The 20106-nt window shown below is 42.4% G+C and overlaps 1 protein-coding gene across 3 annotated transcripts in view; it reads right to left on the bottom strand.

Annotated features, from left to right (window-relative positions):
* CACNA2D2 (calcium voltage-gated channel auxiliary subunit alpha2delta 2) overlaps positions 1 to 20106 on the bottom strand; it is an 815448-nt gene that overhangs the window by 124633 nt on the left and 670709 nt on the right. For all 3 annotated transcript variants that reach the window (XM_042451084.1, XM_042451085.1, XM_042451086.1), the window contains 2 exons: positions 8253 to 8411; positions 3690 to 3797 (listed from right to left, as the gene is read on the bottom strand). In XM_042451084.1, coding sequence (XP_042307018.1) covers positions 3690 to 3797; positions 8253 to 8411 — 267 coding nt within the window. The remainder of the gene's footprint in view (positions 1 to 3689; positions 3798 to 8252; positions 8412 to 20106) is intronic.

The raw sequence follows: 20106 nt of genomic DNA, 5'->3' as shown, positions 1-20106 counted from the left end.
AGCATCCATATTTTTTGTGGGTTTTTTGGGCTATGTGTCCATGTTCTAGAAGAGTTTATTCCTGGCATTTTTCTGGCATCGGTGGCTGGCATACTGAGCTCCCACACTTCTTAATAGGGGTTGATCCTATTAGGAAACAACCTCTTACTTCCAGCCATAACACTTCAGCTGTGCTCAGGTGCTTTGAGTTTGGAAAAATGATACAAACATGGAAAGTTGATTTGTCAGTGCCTGGGGACTCAGTCTGAAGATGCTTTGGGGGAACTGTGCTCTTTATAGTAGCAGAAAGATTCATATTAAATGCTAACAACAGCAGAGTAGACATTCATAAGCCAGAAAGTGCCATTTATTTCCTCTGGTATAGCACTTTACTGCCTTTTACTATTCTAGTTACATATGGAAGTGAAAGAAAATGCTTTAGTGCAGTATCCTGCTTCTCACTCTTGAGGTCTCTGATCTGGTTTAATAAGAGAAGGCTTTGCAGAAGATGTCAGGGGTTCACACCCATCTCTTTCCACACTTGAACATACAGAAGGAGAGAGGAGATAAGTGTGGAGGGTAGCAGAAAGGGAGCCTATATTGATCTCGAGCTGTTTAAGTACTTTCACCCAACAGACTGACATTTCTACATGCTCTTAATTCTGACGGAATCTCTCCCAAACCCAGTAGTGTTGAGAAAGGTAACCCTTTTCCTGTAGCAACAGATTGTGCAAAGTTTCAAAGGAAGTTCTTGTCCACCTTCTTTTCTGACACTTCAAGGTCAGTGCAGGTAATAAAGCCAGTGCTGGAATGTGAGATGCCCCATTAAAGGGGCAGTGGCTCAGTGCGGGAGCAGGCAGGCAGGAAGATCAACTGTCTAAATAGCTCACATCAAATGAGGCGGAATCTAGCAATAAAGCATGAGTTAGCCACATCCCACTATGCCTGTGACTGCGCTGATTCAGGTCACACAGCTGGTCACATTTGGTCATGTTTCTTGACTCATTTATAATGTTCCACATGTAAAATATCTGGGCAAGGTTCTGCTATCCCCACTCTCCCATGGGTTCAGATACAGATTCGGGATGAAAAACCTCCTTACATTTCACCCATGTGTACAATAAGAGGTATTTAATGACTTTACTGGTCCTTCGGGCATGGCTCCACACCATATACTCACTAACTCTGTTATTTATAGGTATTAGTATGTATACTAAAGTTGGTATTTATCTTGGAGACAGAGACAGTGTGGTGTAGTGGTTTGAGTGCTGGGCTAGATCTGGGTTTGAATCTCAATTTAGCTCTGGAAACCCACTGATGACCATGGGCAAGTCATGCTCACCTAGCTTCTGCAGAAGGTCATGGCAAACCTCTTCCAAATAAATCTTGCTAGGAAAACCCTAGAACAGGGTCACCGTCAGTTTGAGGCACATAAGTTGGAGTTGGCTTGAAGACACACAAAAACAATTTCTTTAACTTGTCCACCACTTAGCCATTTTGCATTATAAGCCTCTCAGAGCCAAAGAGTGGATTTACAGATCATGACATAAATTCTGATGTGTAATATAAGGAGCTTTTCGTGAGTAATCAGCTATTCTACTCCTGGCAGACAGCAGGAAATGTGTGGATGTCACAATTCCCTTTCCTAGCTTCCAGATAGAATGGAATTGATCAGTTCAATTATCTTTGTCAAATCCAGAATGTAACTAAATGACTTTGTGTTGGCTAAAAATAGAACTGTGACTCATAGTGATATCACTTGCTAAACTTATACAAAAGCATGGTTCCCACCTCCTGCCTTGTAGCAGCAACAAGAGGCCATTTTGGAATCTAGTTTATCAGATGCTGTGGGTGAGAGGTCTGTTTGGTTCTCTCACTCACAGAAGGGCAAAAACACTTATCTGTAATGGTGTGGTAATTTTCTTCATAACAAACAAGTTACAGTGACCTGAATCAATACCATTTTCCATCTCTAGCTAAAAGCTGGGTCATTCATCATGGCATAGAAATGCTTTACATTTTTAACTAAGAAAGAATGCTATTTTTGCATTTATTTTTGCACAGCTCCACATCTGTTCTAGTTTTAACTAGTTTTTGTTGTTTAAATTATTCATGCCATATCATATTCAGAGGCTCATAAAAGCATTTTAAAAAGACCTGGTGGTTCAAACCAAAGGCCCATTTAATCCAGCATTCTGTTCACATGTGGCCAGCCAGCCAGCTGCCTACAGGAAACCCACAGGCAGGACGTGAGTGCAAAGCACTTTGTCCCCTGCCCATGTGCTCCAACCACAGACACTGAGGATGTGTCTAAACTGGCCACTTAATCTGTGGCCTATCTGGAGCATTATGTTCCAGACTGGCCCTGGATGGTGACCACATACAATGGGCTGTGCATTGTTGTGCACATGGGCAAGCCAGGTTGATACCATATTGGCCCTGCTCGTCTGTTACCCTTGGTGCTGCTACTGCCACCACTGACGCACTAACCAAGCAGTTTCTTGCGATAGTCTGGCCATAGCTTCTGCTGTGATAAGAACCGGGTGCCCTGCCATGTGATCAACCAGGAGGGGGACACTCTACTTCCTTCCTTATTGATCACATCAGTGTCATGTTCTGACCTCAGCAGAAGTGACAGCCAGGCTCTTGCAGGGAACAGCTTGGCTGGTGAGGCAGTGGTGGCAGCAACTTTGAAGATCTATCTCTTTTCCTGTGTTGTTCAGCCCAGGATAAGGGAGGTGACACCACATTTCTGTCTGAATCACAGGATTTGGCCAAATTAGACCCAATCCAGCTGCTCAGATAGCCAAGCGTAGTGGAGGCACACCAAAGGTTCCTGGAAACTCTGGAGCAAACCATAGGTTCTCTTAAACTGAATCAATGGCTTAAAACAGCAATTGTGCTGTGGATGTGGCCCTATGTCATCTGGACAGATCACAACAGGACCAACGTCCTGTGAATATCCTTAGTGTAGACAAGCGCTGAGAGTCATACTGTCTTTTGATATAGGGGGGAATATATAGCCATTATGGGTAGCAACCACTGACAGTCTTATCCTCCATGAATGTGTCCAATCTCATTTTAAAAACTGCCTAAGTTGGCAGCCAACATTACATCGTGTGGTAGCAAATCCTACAGTTTAAGTGCAGAACTGTGTGAAGAAATCTTTACTTTTAATTACTCTGAATCTCTCACCATTCAGCCTCAGTGGAAGATTCTGGGGTTCGAGAACTATACTACTTTCTCCACAACATGCAAAATGTATACACCTCTATTATGTCCTTCCCACCCTTACTCACTCCTTTTCTAAACTAAATAACCCCCCACCAAACACTGTTAAATTATTCTTGCAAGAGAATTACTCAGACCTTTAGTCATTTCAATGGAACTTCTCTACATATTTTCCAGCTTGATAGTAGCTTTTTTGGGGTGTGGTAACCAGAACTGTACATAGCAATCCAAATGTGATTATGCTTTTGTATAAGACCAGTATGAAATTTGCAGCTTTATTTCCAATTACTTTTCTAATGACACCCAACACAAAATTTTGGCTTTTTCATAGCTGCCACCTGGATATAAAAAATGAACAAAGATTTGTATGAATATCTAAATTCCATCAGGGTGAGAGTGGGCCAGTGAGCTGGCAGTCCTACAGTAACAGCAACTACAGAGCTACAGCCATATTTTTAGGATGCAAGCTGAACACTCACAGTCTTGTTGGGCCAGTTATACTTCTCAAACACATCCTGTACTCGATCTTCTCCTCCATCAGTGAACATCATGATCATCTTGTTACAATTGGCTCTGGTAATGTTGGACTGCAAAAAAAAAAAAAACAAAAAAAAACAAAACAAAAAAAAAGAAGCAGGGTTCAGAGGACAGAACACAAAGTTCATGCATACGCTTGCTGCTGTTGTTCATGTGCATTCAGGTCAACTCCTACGCCCTCAGAGAGCTTTCTTGGCAAGATTTATTTGGAAGATGTTTATCGTTGCCTTCTTCTAAGACTGAGAGAGTGTGACTTGTCCATGGCACCTAGTGGGATTTCATGGCTGAGTGAAGATTTGAAACATGGTTTCCTGGAGAACTAATTCAACACTCATATCACTACACCACACTGCCTTTCATATATTTATTATCCCTTGGTTAAAACTATGCATGGCTAGGCAAGATCAGAATTGTGATCACATTGTTTAGAGGAGTTATCTGGCTGGATGGTGTATATGGCTGGACTGTGTTATGGGATATTTGGAAGAGCTCTTGCTCTGCCTGTGTGTGTGTGTGTGTGTGTGTGTGTGTGTGTGTGTGTGTAAGAGAGAGAACGAGTATGTTCAGGTATAGATGTATATACAAATGCAACTCCTTTTTCTGGACCTGAATTATTTATTTGAGACTACTCTTTAGTATTACCTTTTCCTGTTTGAAGCAAGAAAAAAACACACAAGGGTGGGGAGACTGGCATAACCATATTAGTTGATGCCATATAGTTATGGAGGGGAGCATATGCAATCATCACACACTGACAGAGGATGTATTACTTTTAATTACTCTGAATCTCTCATATGCAATCATCACACACTGACAGAGAATGTATTATATACATCCTTCTGTAAGTACACTTCTCAGGGTGAAGCAGCCTTCAAACCTCTGGGTATGTCATGGATACTGAAGAGGATATTAGGTTGCAAATCTGAAAAGAAGCAGTTGTAGAAATGCATGCATGTCTGTGTATGGGCTAGAGTGTACTTCTTTACTTATAAGTAATAACGGCAGGGGATAGGCACACCTTTCTACACACATATTGTTTATGTGTATGTTATGTAAAAGTATACACAGAAATTATTAAGTCCTAGAGTTAGTTGCCCATCCTCCATTCCCCTCCCCAATCCTCAGTCCAAGAAAGTGGCAGTGAAGAATCTGTTTTCTTTAGCTGCTTCTCCAGGGGTGAAGGTGGTGCAGATGAACAGGGAGAAGGAGGGGCTGTCGGGACGGAAATTATGTTGTGGCTATTACCGCTCAGAGATTAATAGGGCTATTCATCTTTATTTTGCCCAACGTCACTGTAGCCTGTCTGATCCAAGCCCTTTCAGATGGGCCCTGCTAACTTTGTAATGAAACAGAAGAGGCAGCTGCTCTCACTGAAACTTAAGTATCAGCTACTGAAGCTTTCTATTTATCTAGGGAGACACATGGTGCACCCATGTCCTGCCTGTACTCAAGGCCCACACATTGTTAGGAAGAATAAAATTGATAGTCCCCAGCCCCATGTACCACACTTGTGTCATTGGGACAAGTGCTGAAAAGATAATGCAATATTTTCTGGAAGTGAAGATAACTAACCTTGGTGGGGGTGGGGTGGGGATCTCAAGAGATGACACAACTTATTCAAAAATATGATAATACTCAGCAAAACAGTAGGCAGTAGGAAGAGATCTATAACAAAACTATACGTAGATTGAGTTTGCAAGAAATGAACAGGGCAGTTAATGACTGGGGATTCTGAGGTCTCTCAGTCATTGGTCAGAGTCAACTTGATGGCAAACACAACAATAGATATTTTAAGAGATAGAGTAATAGTGATGGAAGAATATCATCTGTTTCCAGCATTTTTTTCCAGAAGGCAAAACAAATATATTGTCATGGTTAGACTATGGCAAGGGGACTCAGATTCAAATTCCAGAATTTTAGGATCAAATTAGATGCCATGGTTTTCTCTATATTTAGAAGAGGTGTTCTTACAAGTGGTGAAAGTCCTCTATCATCACATGTGCTTTTCCTAATCAACACATCTTGCATTTAATGTGATTTTTTTGTGATTGGTGATTGAAGAATAAACATGGGTTTAATTGGCTAATCTGATTGTCAAAATAGATTGCCTCTGAGAAAATCTCATGGTGGGAGTAAGAATGTGTTAATTACAGGAAGGCCACAATCAGCCTTAATGTCTAATGTGACCCTCACTGGGTTCCCTTGTACCAATTATGATTTCTCAGGCTAACCTTCATCACAGGATTATTGTAAGGCTAAAGCAGTTTTGGGTAGAACCTTACAAGACAACTAGAGTAATTTAAAAGCAAGCCATACATGTAATCAACATATAATATAAAGTGTTTGCTGTGACAGAGCTAAGAAACCATCTTTGTTAGCTTCAGGAGATAGTGCGATCCATTTTGAAAAAAGATTTTCAAAAGAAACTTTTAAAAGGAGCTGTCCAGTCTCTGAATCAGACACCTTGAAACTTGGGGTTGGAGTCTGGTTGGTGAGATGAGGGTGGAATTCAGTTGCTTTTAATATTGTGTTGCACAGAATATTATTATTTCTGATTGTTGGAAGATTTTTGCATTCCCTTTCTCCCTCCTTAGATAGATAGGGATTTCCTGCATGCAAACTCCCTCATTCAAACTACCCATGTGATTTAGGTCACTCCCCTTTTGAGACTAACAGAGACTCTCTCTCAAAGATTTGTTCCTGAACTGTTAGTCCTCTATCTTCCTTCTCTCTCAACTTTCTTTGGAAAGATGGTGAGATAAATACTTCTTTTTACATGAACTATTCACTAGCTAGATTAGGATATAGCCTTTATGTAAATATATATTACACTAGTAAACTTTTGATTTAAACTACAAGCTATATGTTTTTGCTTTAGGGAAGCATAGGCCTGGTACATACTTCTCCAAAAGGGCGAGCTGGAGGTGGCCGGTTTTCCTGTGGAGGGACGCTGCAGCAGCCAAGCTGCGTGGTGTCCCTCCACCCCAAAAAGAACCAGGAAAATCCGGGTTCTTCTTGGGATGCTGCGCATATGTGCCGAGTGCACCATTGGCGCACTTGTGATGTAAGTGATGTGCAGCAATGTTTATATACTGCACGTCGCTTACGTCATGGTGGCAGCCCCCATATGGATGGGAGGCCGCCATTACACCGCTGCTGTGACATCGTAGGGTTAGGGACCATCCGGTTGCTGTGAGGTCCCTAACCCTACAATCGCCGCCTGGACACCGCTTCTTGGTGCTATGTACTGGGCCATAGGTAGGCAAAGGCACATTTCTGCTACTCTGCTAAGTTAATGTTAGACACTAACAGGCTGGGCTTCTATATTTTTGATATTTAAATATTTTTGTTTCCTTGGGAAACTTAAATTACTCTACAGTGATCCATGTGTCAAAAACAAAACAGAACCCAACAATTGATGTACAATAGGTATTTTGTGTGTGTGTGTGTGTGTGTGTGTGTGTGTGTGTAAGAGAGAGAGAGAGAGAGAGAGAGAGAGAGTAGTGAAATCCTCAAAAAAATCAGAAAGGTACTATTCCTTTATGATGTGTCTTGGTATTTTGAATGCTTTGTACCACTTTCACACCGAAGAGAGCCAATTTTTGGGAAGGGCCTAGATCTAGGGCAGGCCCTTATTACTACTTGCTTTTGAAGGCAGAAGCAAGTATCAAGGAGAAGAAAAGCAGAGCCACTGCTGAAGAGCTGAGAGAGTGAGTATGCACAGGGAAACAAAGCAAAGCAAGGAACCTTTGGCTGTGATAATACATTTCTCAAACTGACAAAAATAGTCTGGGCTTGGTGAAATAGCTCACTGTGTAGTTGCTGAAGGATCAAAGAATAGATTATTGACAAGTACTTGAAAAAAACAATGAAAGAATAGGGTGGAAGAAACTCGGGGTTGAACCCAGACCCTGTTGAGAACACCAAACAGAATGGACTCAGAATTATTGATGTCAAACTTACAAACTACTCTTTCTGTGTAGAGAGAGAGAGAGTGTGTGTGTGTGTGTGTGTGTGTGTGTGTGTGCATGCAAACACGGCAACATTGGAGACTGGTTGATATATCTCTGGCACCATTTCATGTTTGACTTTCATTCCCATAGCCACACATTCTCCTGCAGTGTCTTATTTGATTTCTAGGGGGCTCAACAGACCACCCCTTTCTTAGCTGGATCTGGGCCGCGGCAACCTCATGCCGCGGCCCCAATCTGGCCTTTCAAGGGCACAAAAAGGGGGTCCTTTTTGCACCCTTGAAAGGGTGCCATAGTCACGGTGGCACGGCTATATGGCACTCCTTTGGTGATGCACTGGAGGAGCATCATGATACAGCGTGCCATGTAGAGTGGTGTGTGGTGTCATGGCGCCCTGGGGGCAGAGTCAGGGCATGCGTCAACTGGACGAGACACCCCAACTCAGCCCCCAGGCCAGCCTTTGAGACCGGTCTGTACAGGGCCCCGGTTTCTTCTCTTCACAGTTTCCCTCCAGGCTTTAAGCCTATTGCTTACATTTTGCAGCTGTTCAAAGGCATACTCAAAGCCAGCCTTGTAGTCAGTGGTTCCTCGAGCCTCCATTACTTCCACCTTCTCTTTGAAGACCTTCTTGTTGCGGATATTTGCCTGAACTAAGTGCTTGAAGCAGGATACAGGCTGTGCCTTTTGGTTAAACTGGAAAGCACAAGACAGAGAATTGCAATTGCATTAGGATGGGTAAGGAGATAATGTGAAAATCATGAACTTTTATCTGCTCTCAGCCAAGACCCATGCATTTTATTTAGTAATTTAAAATGTTTACTCCTCTATTTCTGTCTGTCTGGATCTAAAATACATCTTGGCTGCAAAAGATAAAATGTTAATATTTATTATTTTGATGATGCTATTGCTTTTAATCACATTGCTATCTCAAAACAATTTCACATCAATTCCAAAATTAAAATGGAAGATTTTTAGTTTTAATTAAATTGTTTTCAGTTGTCTGTTACCACCTTGAGTGGAAAGGTAGGATAAAAATGTAATAATAAATTAGTAAATGAAATAATGGGACCATGAACATTTGGAAAGATATTCAAAGGAGAGGCTTTCTTGATCCTCTGAGTAAATTCATGCCGCTGCAGACAGCTAAGAAGGTTAATTAGGAAGTCAAGCAAGGTCAGGAGGATATTGCCACAGCTAGTAGACACTTTCTAACCCCAGAGAGAGATTCCCTCTTTCCCATTCGCCCTTCCTCCCTCGTTCTGTATCTCTCATATTTGTGAACATGTGGCAAAGAGCAGGTGGCTCTTCATGTAACCCCCTAGTGGGAATGATCAGCTGCAGGCAGCTACAAAAAGAAGTGCCTTGATATGATGAGGAAATGTATCTCAGCTGGTACTGGCTTTCTGACTCAGATCTTGGAGAATGACTAGTCAACAATCACACTCCTGCAAGGTGTGACACTAGGTTTTTTTTTTGCATTGTGGAGCATAATTACATGACATATTTGAATTTATTCTAGAAACCCTGGGAATTATAAATAGATATAGTGGGCCAACAGTACAAAATCCACAAAACAGTGCTACCTTTATTGGGCCAACCTATGGAGCTCCGAAAGCTTGCAACATGTATTTTGTGCAATTTGGTTGGCCCAGTAAAGCTACCAGTGTTTCTGGATTTTGGACGCTTTTGTACTTTACTACCCCTGGATATATAGACTGGATTACAGGGTATGAAGCAAGTATGTGGATGACAGAAATAATCAAACTTCTCATCCCGTTTGCTGAAGGTCTTTGCAATGAAGAGGGCCAAATTCTGTACCCAGGATTATGTGGGAGAAAATTGTGGAAGAGTTTGTTGGCATTAATGGAATGATATGACACCCCTCCCCCAAAATCCTGCCTGAGCAGGATGGATTTGTTGAGAGCATAGCTGCAATTACTTGGATACCTTCAGGTGTGTTTTCTGTAGGTTGTCTCATTGCCTTATCACAAAAGGTCTAGGTCCAGCTAACTGGGCATCCAGTGCTATGCTCTTGTTAGGAGAAGGCTGATTTCTCCTTCTGAGTGCTTGACCAGGTGGGTGAAGCGAGACAGCCCTCATTTTTGCTTATGGCTTGCTTCGCTGGAAATATGGAACATTCATTTAGGAGGCAGTGATCCGCTAAAAGTAACGAGACTAGACCTGTTAATTAGCTCAGGCATGTTCCTTGCCAGGCACCAGGCACATGAGACAGTGAATTGCAGAGCTCTCAACATCACTCTCAGTTATGTCTTTCTTTAGGCATGTGGAGAAAAAATGTGCAAAACATTTTCCAGCAAGGAACAAGAGTAGACTTAATATGAGTTGAGTTTAGATGTGCCCTAATGCTAATGTTACCTGTTACCTCCCAAAATAGCCCCTGAAGCAATGATGGTGAACCTTTTTGGGGCCACATGCCCCAACTGATTTTTTTACGGCACCGGGCTCTACCCAGTGCTGGGGGATGGGGCTTCTGGCTTCTGAGGGATGGGTTTCTGCCTCCAGGGGGCAGGGCTCCTATCCCCCCTTTTCCTGACCTCCAGCTGTCTGGAGGGTAGAAGCCAGAGGTGGGAGCCTTTGGGATACTCAGAGGTTGGCGAATGGGTTTCGGAGAATGGCAGCCAGAGGTGGGCACCTCTGGTTGCCGCCCTCTGGCAAAGGGACCCTCAGAAACGGGCTTCAGATGATAGCAGCCAGAAATGGGCGCCTCTAGTTGCTGTGCTCTGGAGTTTGCTGGCCGCTCTTCCGCCCCCTGCCATATCAGACCCATAGCTGTCTCTCCGGAGACAGCTATGAGTCTGAAAGGGCCCATGGGATAAGTGGCGGAGAAGCTGGCACACGGCCACTCCTCCTCCCTCCACCCTTTTTCCACCCTCCAGCTCTTTTGGATAGGCAGCTGAAGGCTGGGAGGCGGCTAGGCGGAGGAGCCAGAGGCGTGCACCTCTGGCTCCTTCTCACCAGTGCCATTTTCAGGCTTCCTGTTGTCTCAGAGAGACAGCTCGAGGCCAGGAAAAGGCAGGGAGGAAGAGGAACGGGCACATGCGTCCCTGTTCCTCCTTGTCTCATTCCCGTTCCCAGTGAAATGGTGTCATGTGCCTCAACTACATCACATTGTCCCTCTATTCTATTCTAACATTTTCCACTTCATAATTCTCCACTTCATACTCTTGTCTTTGGTCTCCTTTCTTGCTATCTAAATATTGCCAAGTACTGTTTTTACCTGTCTGTTTAAAATCCAGACATATATCATTTCTCGTCATGATATAAAATTAGCCAATCAATAACAGTGACAGCACTGATCTAGGAAAGACTCATCACTGGATACTCTTGAGTGTGCTAAAGTGAAAAGGAAAGGAGTTACACATCTTTTTCCCCACAACAGCTGTCATTTTACAAAATAGTCTTAAGACTGTGAAAAATACCTCCTCCTCCCCCCCTGCCCCCGTCCAGGCATTTATCTAGATATTTGACTAGTCAAATACCACTGCTGGGTTAAGAGCAGAACCATTTCATAACTAGAAATCTTAGCAAACCAGTAGATATATCCATCATATATCTGTCAACATAGGCGTACATTTTAAAGAAAGCTCTTCCACTTGCAGGATTGCCAGATGTCCTCCACTTTATAAGGTCCCTTGAAAACTCCAAAAGATTGACTGTTTTTTATTATTTAATTTTTAGTATCACAGAATGCAATAGATCATCTTATATTTTAGGATTGCTTCACATTTCAGAAGAAGAGATTCCCACAGCGTACCTCTTCCTTCTTATATATTAAATAGAAAAGGGTCCTCTGGCAGCTTTTGAAAAGCTCTCAAGTATACAGAGCAGTTCAGGTTAGGCTGCTGCAATGCATTATCTCTGAGGCTACCTATGAAACTCACTTGAAAATTTCGACTATATTAAAATATGGCCGTCAAGCTATTAAGTAAGACCCCTTTAATGTTTTATCTATGATCACATTGTTCATAGACTTCTGGTCTCCTTCCATATTCAATTTAAAATGATGATTATAAGTAATGTTTTGGCATAAAAAGGCCCAAATGACCAGGTTGAAGGATTGCCAGCTTCTGGATGACCTTGCCCATGAAATAAAATAGTCAGCTGGGGCCCTGAATTCAGAATTTAGGACACACCATTTTTATTGTGTGCCCTGGGCTCATTCAGACAGCTCAACTAAAGTGTTATAATTCCACTTTAACTGTCATGATTCTGTGCCATGGTGTCCTGGCAACTGTGGTTTAGAAAGGGGTATGCACATCAACAGGGTCACCATGGGCTGAGATCGACTCACGTTAACAACAACAATGTAAATTCTCAACCAGAGAGCTCTAGTCCCTCACCAAATTACAAATCCCAGGATTCCATAGGAATTTGCCATGGCAGTTAATGTGGAAGCAGAGTACCATAATGATGTAATATGAAAGGGGTCTTGATTAAAGAACAACATTTGCAAGTACTATTTTTTAAGTGCCAGGTAAAGGTTGTCCTGTTCTCCCAAAATCATGGTTGAATATAATTAGGAAACTGTTCATGGTATTTCTCTAAGCTATTAATGCTGATGCTATTTCTATTGATTTTAGTTTTCTTGTTTTGTATTTTATGCTCCAGTAGTTTAAGTTGTGAACAGAAGTTGCCTTGGAGACCATTGGTGGAAATGGTGATGGTGGTGGGGGAAAGGTTAGTAAATAAGTAATATTCATGCCTTTCTGACCCTTCAGCCCATCCTGCCTCAAGAATCTTCACTCATGCATGCATCTGATCCTTCTTTCTGTCTCCCTGAGGATGGAGGCTTTATTTTGGAAGCATGTGAGTAGTTGACATGATGCAATTTGACAATGGACTACAGTATTGGTTTTCTATGCCACTTCAGCAGAGAAGAATCCTAGGGAAAGCCTAAACTCTACACCCACAACCTCTCATGGGAATAACAGTGGTTGAAAGCACCCATGGGAAGAGGAACAGAGAGAGAGACTATTTTTAGGTTGTAGGAATTCCTCACAAATGTGGCCTTAATCTTATACAACAGATGGGAATTGGCAGAAAGAAGCTGCTGCCAAACAGGAAGCAGTTATACTCAGAATGTGTTGCCCTTCACTCAGTGGCAGATATTTAAACTCTGGATTTCAGTACAGACTTCAAAGGAACGATCTAAGACACTAATTGCTAACACAAATTCAGGATCTTGGACAGCTCTTTTAAAACCAGACTACCGCATGGCGTCAATTCATGCCTCGCTGACACTGAAGTCACCAGCTTTCTTCTGCTTCTATAGTTAATCTTCTTTTGGCTCCATTCATAGCATGAAGGCAGCCATTTTCCTCTGAGAAAACATGATGTCTGGGCAGAATGAAGTGATCACAAAATTCTCATTCTCATCTATATGTTCTTTAATGATGGGCAAAGCTTGGAAAAGATACTTGTTCGGATGGTATCTCCAAGAATCCCCCAGGATTTTAAGAGTTGCCTGGTACAGATGGGCTGAAAAGGACGCCCTCATCATGTGCGAGGGGCGGCGCTTCTAGATGCCCTCGCCCCTCGCATGTGACGAGGGCATCCTCGCTGTGCAGAGCTGAATAGATGGCGCGTGTAACGATGACATCACTGCTGCGCGGCCTCCAGATGGAGCCACACAGCAGCGACGTGCTCACGCCACCGCCAGCTGTTTGCGGTGATGCAAAAAGGAGCTGCTTTTTAGCGGTCTTTTTTTCTCATGTAGCCGCGTCGCACAATTTGCTTACTGCAGTGTGGCTATGCGGAAAGGAGAGGCAGCTCCCGGCCACCTCTTTCTGGCGGTCTGTACCCTGCCTAAGTAACCTTTTCAAGTTCTGAGCAGGTATCAGTGGCTCTTTGGTGGCTTGTGTGCGTGAATGTGCCTTTAAGTCACCTGTTGCATGGCAATCCCATGGATTTCATAGCTTTTTCTTAGGCAATGAATACACAGAAGTGGTTTTGCCAGTATCTTCCTTTGAAATATACTGACTTTAGCCTGTTACAGACTGCCAAAATAAAGCTGCTTCGGGTCTCTTTGGATGTATGCTGTTTAAATGATACGTGCATCCTAAGAATCCGGAAGCTGCACCAAAGCTGCACTCCAGTGCTTAGGAATGGAGTGTGGCTTTGGCGTGACCTCCGGACTCTTAGGACCCATGCATCATTTAAATAGCATACCTCCAAAGAGACTCGAAGCAGCTTTATTTTGGCAGTCTGTAACAGGCCATAGAATTCTAAATCCATCTTTTTCATCAAAAGTCTCTTCTTCAGGACTAAGCTTGGGGTGGTAGTGAGGAGAACTGTTTGCAGTATGTGTTTTTTTTAAGGCAGCAAATACATGTTAAATTATACAGATAGACAAACAATGCTCCAACCAACCAACCAACCAACCAACCAACCAACCAACCAACCAACCGTAGCTGAAATGGCACTGGGGAGAGAAAACTATAGCTTTCACAGGCATTTGAAATGTTGGTGGTGCACAAGCAAGGAGAAGCACAGCTTATTCCATAGAGGAAATATATACTAGTATGTTTAAGTGTGTCTCTTATGACCCCATTCTTCTCCTTTTGTTATTTTAATTGCATGGAATGAAGACCTGCACTCTGTCTGAATCATAGAATCATAGAATCATAGAGTTGGAAGAGACCACTAGGGCCATCCAGTCCAACCCCCTGCCATGCAGGAAATCCAAATCAAAGCATCCCTGACAGATGGCCATCCAACCTCTGTTTAAAGACCTCCAAGGAAGGAGAATCTATCACCCTCCGAGGGAGTGCATTCCACTGTCGAACAGCCCTTACTGTCAGGAAGTTCCTCCTAATGTTCAGGTGGAATCTCTTTTCCTGTAGCTTGCATCCATTGTTCCGGGTCCTGTTTTCTGGAGCAGCAGAAAACAAGCTTGCTCCCTCTTCAACATGACATCCTTTCAAATATTTAAACAGGGCGATCATATCGCCTCTTAACCTTCTTTTCTCCAGGCTAAACATCCCCAGCTCCCTAAGTCGTTCCTCATAGGGCATGGTTTCCAGACCCTTCACCATTTTAGTCACCCTCCTCTGGACATGCTCCAGTTTCTCAATGTCCTTTCTGAATTGTGGTGCCCAGAACTGGACACAATATTCTAGGTGGGGTCTGACCAGAGCGGAATACAGTGGCACTATTACTTCTCTTGATCTAGACACTATACTTCTATTGATGCAGCCTAAAATAGCATTGGCCTTTTTAGCTGCCGCATCACACTGTTGACTCATGTTCAACTTGTAGTCTACTTGGACTCCTAGATCCCTGGTACAAGGCTACTTAGTGCGCTTTATGGTGAAGAGGACTGGAACAATTTGATTCTCTGATTTTCCAGCCACATTGTTAACACTGGATCTGGAGTATATTACATATCCATTCATCCAGCATAGGGGGTACTGAAAGGGAGAGGGAAATGGTGTGGATTTCTTGAACTGTTAAAGACCTTGGAAGGAAACATGAATTTTGATACTATTTCTTAAAATCACCGTTTAATGCACAATAGCTTTCTTAACTATATATTCACAAACTACTCTGCTTTGCTTAGATGTCATAAAAGCATCAGACTACAGTATCATTAATGGCACAAAGCTTTGCCATTCCTCATCATCTGCTAACAAAGGCTACCTGCCAATAAACTAATCTTACTATGGGCCAGGCCCATTGAGAAACATGGCCTCCACAGCTATCTAGCTGTATACCATTCTAGGCATTTCTATCAAATCCTTCCCTTCCCTCAGCATGATCTCTCCAGCCCCGAGCTTTCACCACAATGAGCACCTAGTGCAAGCAGAATAGTCCGTCAAAGCTGGCATGGGGGAAATGGCAGTGAAAGGATGTAATTTATTTCTCGCAGGTGTGTTTTGTCATTTGCAATCAATCAAAGGCGGAGAACGGTCAGGAGTGCAAGAAACGGAAAGGTGACAGAAATGGTAAATTGGGCTGCAGGAGCTGCAGGAGGCAGAGGCCAATGCCTCTGACGGGCGTTTCCCTCTTCTCTCCTATTATATGTAGAAATAAATACAGCAAACTAAAAGAGCACACTTGTTTTCACAGGGCTTATGTGGCATTTTGGTTTGAGATGCTTTCAGAACTCATTTTCTAGAGAAGCAGTTGGTTCACTCCTTGAGGCTGGTAAGTGCAAGAGCAGGCATTCCACAGGGCTTTCCACAGAACGCCCAGGAGAACAGCTTTTCTTAACTGCATACTTCACCTAGAAGTAAAACATCTTTTGTGCTTCTGAGGCACTGGCCATTTCACCTGTACCTGCCTTTTCTCAGCACCATTATCCTTACTTATGCCTCTTCATGAACCACACAGACTAACTTGAAGAAGTCCTGAGGAAATGCCTCATACTTTGACATATGTACAAATCACAGATGCTCAGCGTCTCCAAAATAGTGTTCATTCTCAACAGGAGGGAGGATATATTTAAAAAAAAAAAAAACAGGTCAAGAGTAAAAGTAGACTCAACCTTACATTGCCTTTGTTTAATTATTATTATACAGCTTGGGTCTTGTTTTCGTGTACTTCCAAGTTGTTTCTGACTTATGGCAACTCTAAAGCACATGTATCATGGTAATATTTGATCAGAGGGAGTTTGCCTTTGCCTTTCTCTAAGACTTCAGAGAGTGTGGTATGCCCAAGGTTATCCATTAGGTTTCCATGGCCGAGAAGTGATTCAAACCCTGGAGTCAAAGTTCAGTGCTCAACCCACTACACCAAACTGGATCCGAAAGACCTTATCTTCATGTATGGGCCTGACTGAGTTTCAAGATCCCGAAGGAACTCTTTCTGTTGGTTACACCAATTGCCAATGCAATTTCATGCTGCATCAATAAAAGTATAGTGTCTAGAACAAGGAAAGTAATAGTGCCACTCTATTCTGCTTTGGCCAGGTCCTACCAGTTCTGGGCACCACAATTCAAAAAGGACATTGAGAAACTGGAACGCATCCAAAGGAGGACGACTAAAATGGTGAAGGGTCTGGAAACCATGTCCTATGAGGAACGACTTAGGGAGCTGAGGATGTTTAGCCTGGAGAAGAGAAGATTAAGAGGTGATATGATAGCCCTGCTTAAATATTTGAAGGGGTGCGATATTGAGGAGGGGGCAACCTTGTTTTCTGCTGCTCCAGAGACTAGAATGTGTAACAATGGATGCAAACTGCAGGAAAAGAGATTCCACCTGAACATTAGGAGGAACTTCCTGACAGTAAGGGCTGTTCGACAGTGGAATGCACTCCCTCGAAGTGTAGTGAAGTTTCCTTCTTTGGAAGTTTTTAAACAGAGGCTGGATAGCCATCTGTCAGGAGTGCTTTGATTGTATATTCCTACATGGCAGGGGGTTGGACTGGATAGTCTTTGTGGTCTCTTCCAACTCTATGATCCTAAACCATCACAGACACATTTGGACACACAGACACAGGACACATGCCAAGGCTTTCATGGTTTCTGTTTCCAGGCTGTGGAAGTCCCTCCTCTTTGCTCTATTTTCATTGGCAGGCAAACTTCTTTTAGTTAGACAAGATTCTGGCTATTAACTAGTTGTTGCAGAATGGGTTTTTAATGGGAAGAGCTATACCTTTATCCACACTGTTAAGCTTTAAATGTTTTGAAAAGTTTTAAAGTGGCTTTTTTTAAACAGGATAGATTATTTACTTGGTTTTTTTTTAAAAAACCTTTTTTATTATTATAATGAAGATATTTTAGCTGTATTTTGTTTTACTCTATTTTATGTGCTGCCCTGAGCCCCTTATTGGGGGAAAGGCAAGCTATAAATCAAATTAAAAAATAGACAATTATTTTGCTCCAGTGTAAAGCACTGTATGCTACTGTACACTAGACTATTATTCAATGGTTTTCTGGGTGAAAGACTGGCTCTACTTCAATTGAGCATTTTCTATTTGATGCCAAAATGATTGGATTATGATGTGATACGTAGAGATCATGTAATAATGCTATCATATATGCTGACAGCAGCATGAATTTAACAGGTGAAAGCCTGGTGCAGAGATCAAACACAATCCGAGGAAAAAAGTTATGGACAATTATGCTAATGGAGAACAAAATTACTTATTATTGACCAGATATGTGAATGCAGTCTGGGCTTTCCAGAAAAATTAACTCCTTTTATTAATTATTTGACTAGATATAGATCCAACTGATTAGTTACAAGAGATATTCAGAACATGAGATCATACTATGTAATGAACCTTTGCTATTGTCTGACATCTGAAAATTTTATTTTGCAAATACAGTATAATGGGGTGTACCTGAGATGAGTTGGATTAGTTTGGATTGAAAAATGAAATGTCTGGAATTTCTTTTTTTTTAAAAAAAATAATATTCGAATATATATATGATTATACCAGCTGTCTTGATAGGAAAGGGTAGCTAACAACTCACAAACTTGAATTATAATGCAGTCATGCTCCCTTTGAATTGATGGGATTCAGATCAGGGCTAGCACACTCACCTGCATGGCACATTGCAAGGAACAACTTTCAGATAGACTGGATAATCAAATCAGAATATAAAGTGTCATCAGGCCATCTACATCAGCCATCAAGGAAAAAGTGCTTATGGCATTGAGGCCGTGAAAATGCCACTCTCTCCACAAAACTAACCATGAAACCATTTTGGATTGACTGTTTATCGCTAAAGCAATCTCCTAGAACATGACTTATGGACAAAATACAATATGTGTGTAGGAAGAAGTTCTTTCTTTTTCCTTCTATAAGAGAAGAGGGTAAGGAGAGGGAGCTGACCTGATATTGTCAGCCTTTCCCACTCAGGCTGCAATCTTATTGTCCTGGGATAGCATCTTAGGGAACTCAGGAGGGTGCAGAAATCTGTTTCCCAGGTTCCCAATGAAGCTCTAATCTTGTAAGGGAAAACTGATCTTGAATACTTCCTCCTGCTCATCCTCCCAACAAGTGCTGAGATCCCTCTCCTCAGGCGAGAACTCCAGCCTGAAAATTGAGGTGGAGAGGTATGGTATGGGGCAGTGCAGAGGAGGGAGAGGACTTGGATCTGCTTCATCCACGCACTGCATTCTCAGTCCTCATCTTTACCCTTGGACAGCAGCAGAACAGCTGGGTGCATTTAAACCAGTTTGGAGGCTGATCGAAATGAATTACTTTCACTCTTATTACTTGCAGCAGAAAGGACCTTTTAAGGTTTCATCTTAAAAAAAAACAATGAAGGAAGGAAGGAAAGAAAGAAAGGAGGCGGAAGCCCATGGCATGGGAGAAAAGACTGCCAGCTATCTCCCTCCCCACCTCTGCTAAGGCAGCAAGTGCCAGGCATTTGGACAAATCACCACATCTGAGATGGGAATCCTCCATTGGACTTAGCCACAGGACTGCAGTCTAAATGTTATTTTGAATTGTATGTTTTAAATTGTTTTTTTTTAATGTTATTGACATTTTGAGTACATTGCAGAGTTAACCTTTTAAAATATCAGCTAAGCTTGCTATTTGTATTAATTTGTATGCTGCCTTGAGTCCTGGTTTTGGTGAAAATTTTAGATATAATAAAATGGAAGAGGGGGAGAAAAGAAAGAAGAGGAGGGGATGGTGGAGAAAGAAAATAAGAAGGAGAAGAAGGAGGAGGTGAAGGAGGAGTAAGAGGAGATGGTGAATGAAGAGGAGGAGGAAGAGAAGGATGGGGAAAATTGGAAGGAGGAGGAAAAATGCTGGTGGCGGAGAAAGAGGAGGGGGAGAAAATTAGAAGGAAGAGAATAAGGTGGAGACGAAGGGGTAGAACAGGGGAAGGAGGAGGAGGAGAGGTGGAGAAGTAGGAGATGTAGTAGGAGAAGTAGGGGAGAAGTAGTAGTACTAGTTCTAGTAGAAGTAGTAGGAGGAAATGGAGGTGCGGAAGGAGGAGGAAGAAGAGGAGGAGGAGAAGACGGTGATGGTGGTGGAGGTGAAGGAAAAGTATAGCAGCAGTAACCTCAACAGAAGCAGCTACAAATATCTTGCTGCTCCAGTACCTCATCTGGCAAATAGGAATCATAATCAAAGTACAGTATATTGCCCTCTGGTTTTTCAGTACCCCTTTACAATCACACTGAAAACATGAATCTTTGCCATCACATTTGCTCCATTTGTGCTGAGTAAGCAGACTGCAATTGGAGGATACTTAGACTATTTTATAGAGAAATTGCCATATAACAATTGCTTATACTGTAGTGTATTGAGCTCTCATCTCAGTTACAGTTCCTTTGTCACTTAACACAGAAGAGCACCGAGGTTAGTCATCTGTAAAGAGTAGTGACATGAGAACTGTGGTGCACTGGTTAGGAAAAAAAAAGAAAGGTTACAGAATAATTTGTGCCACTCAACTTGCCCCTT

Source organism: Sceloporus undulatus, chromosome 2 (genome assembly GCF_019175285.1).
Source record: "Sceloporus undulatus isolate JIND9_A2432 ecotype Alabama chromosome 2, SceUnd_v1.1, whole genome shotgun sequence".
Lineage (NCBI taxonomy): Eukaryota > Metazoa > Chordata > Lepidosauria > Squamata > Phrynosomatidae > Sceloporus > Sceloporus undulatus.
Note: the sequence above shows the minus strand (reverse complement) of the source record. Positions and strands in the feature narration are given on the sequence as shown.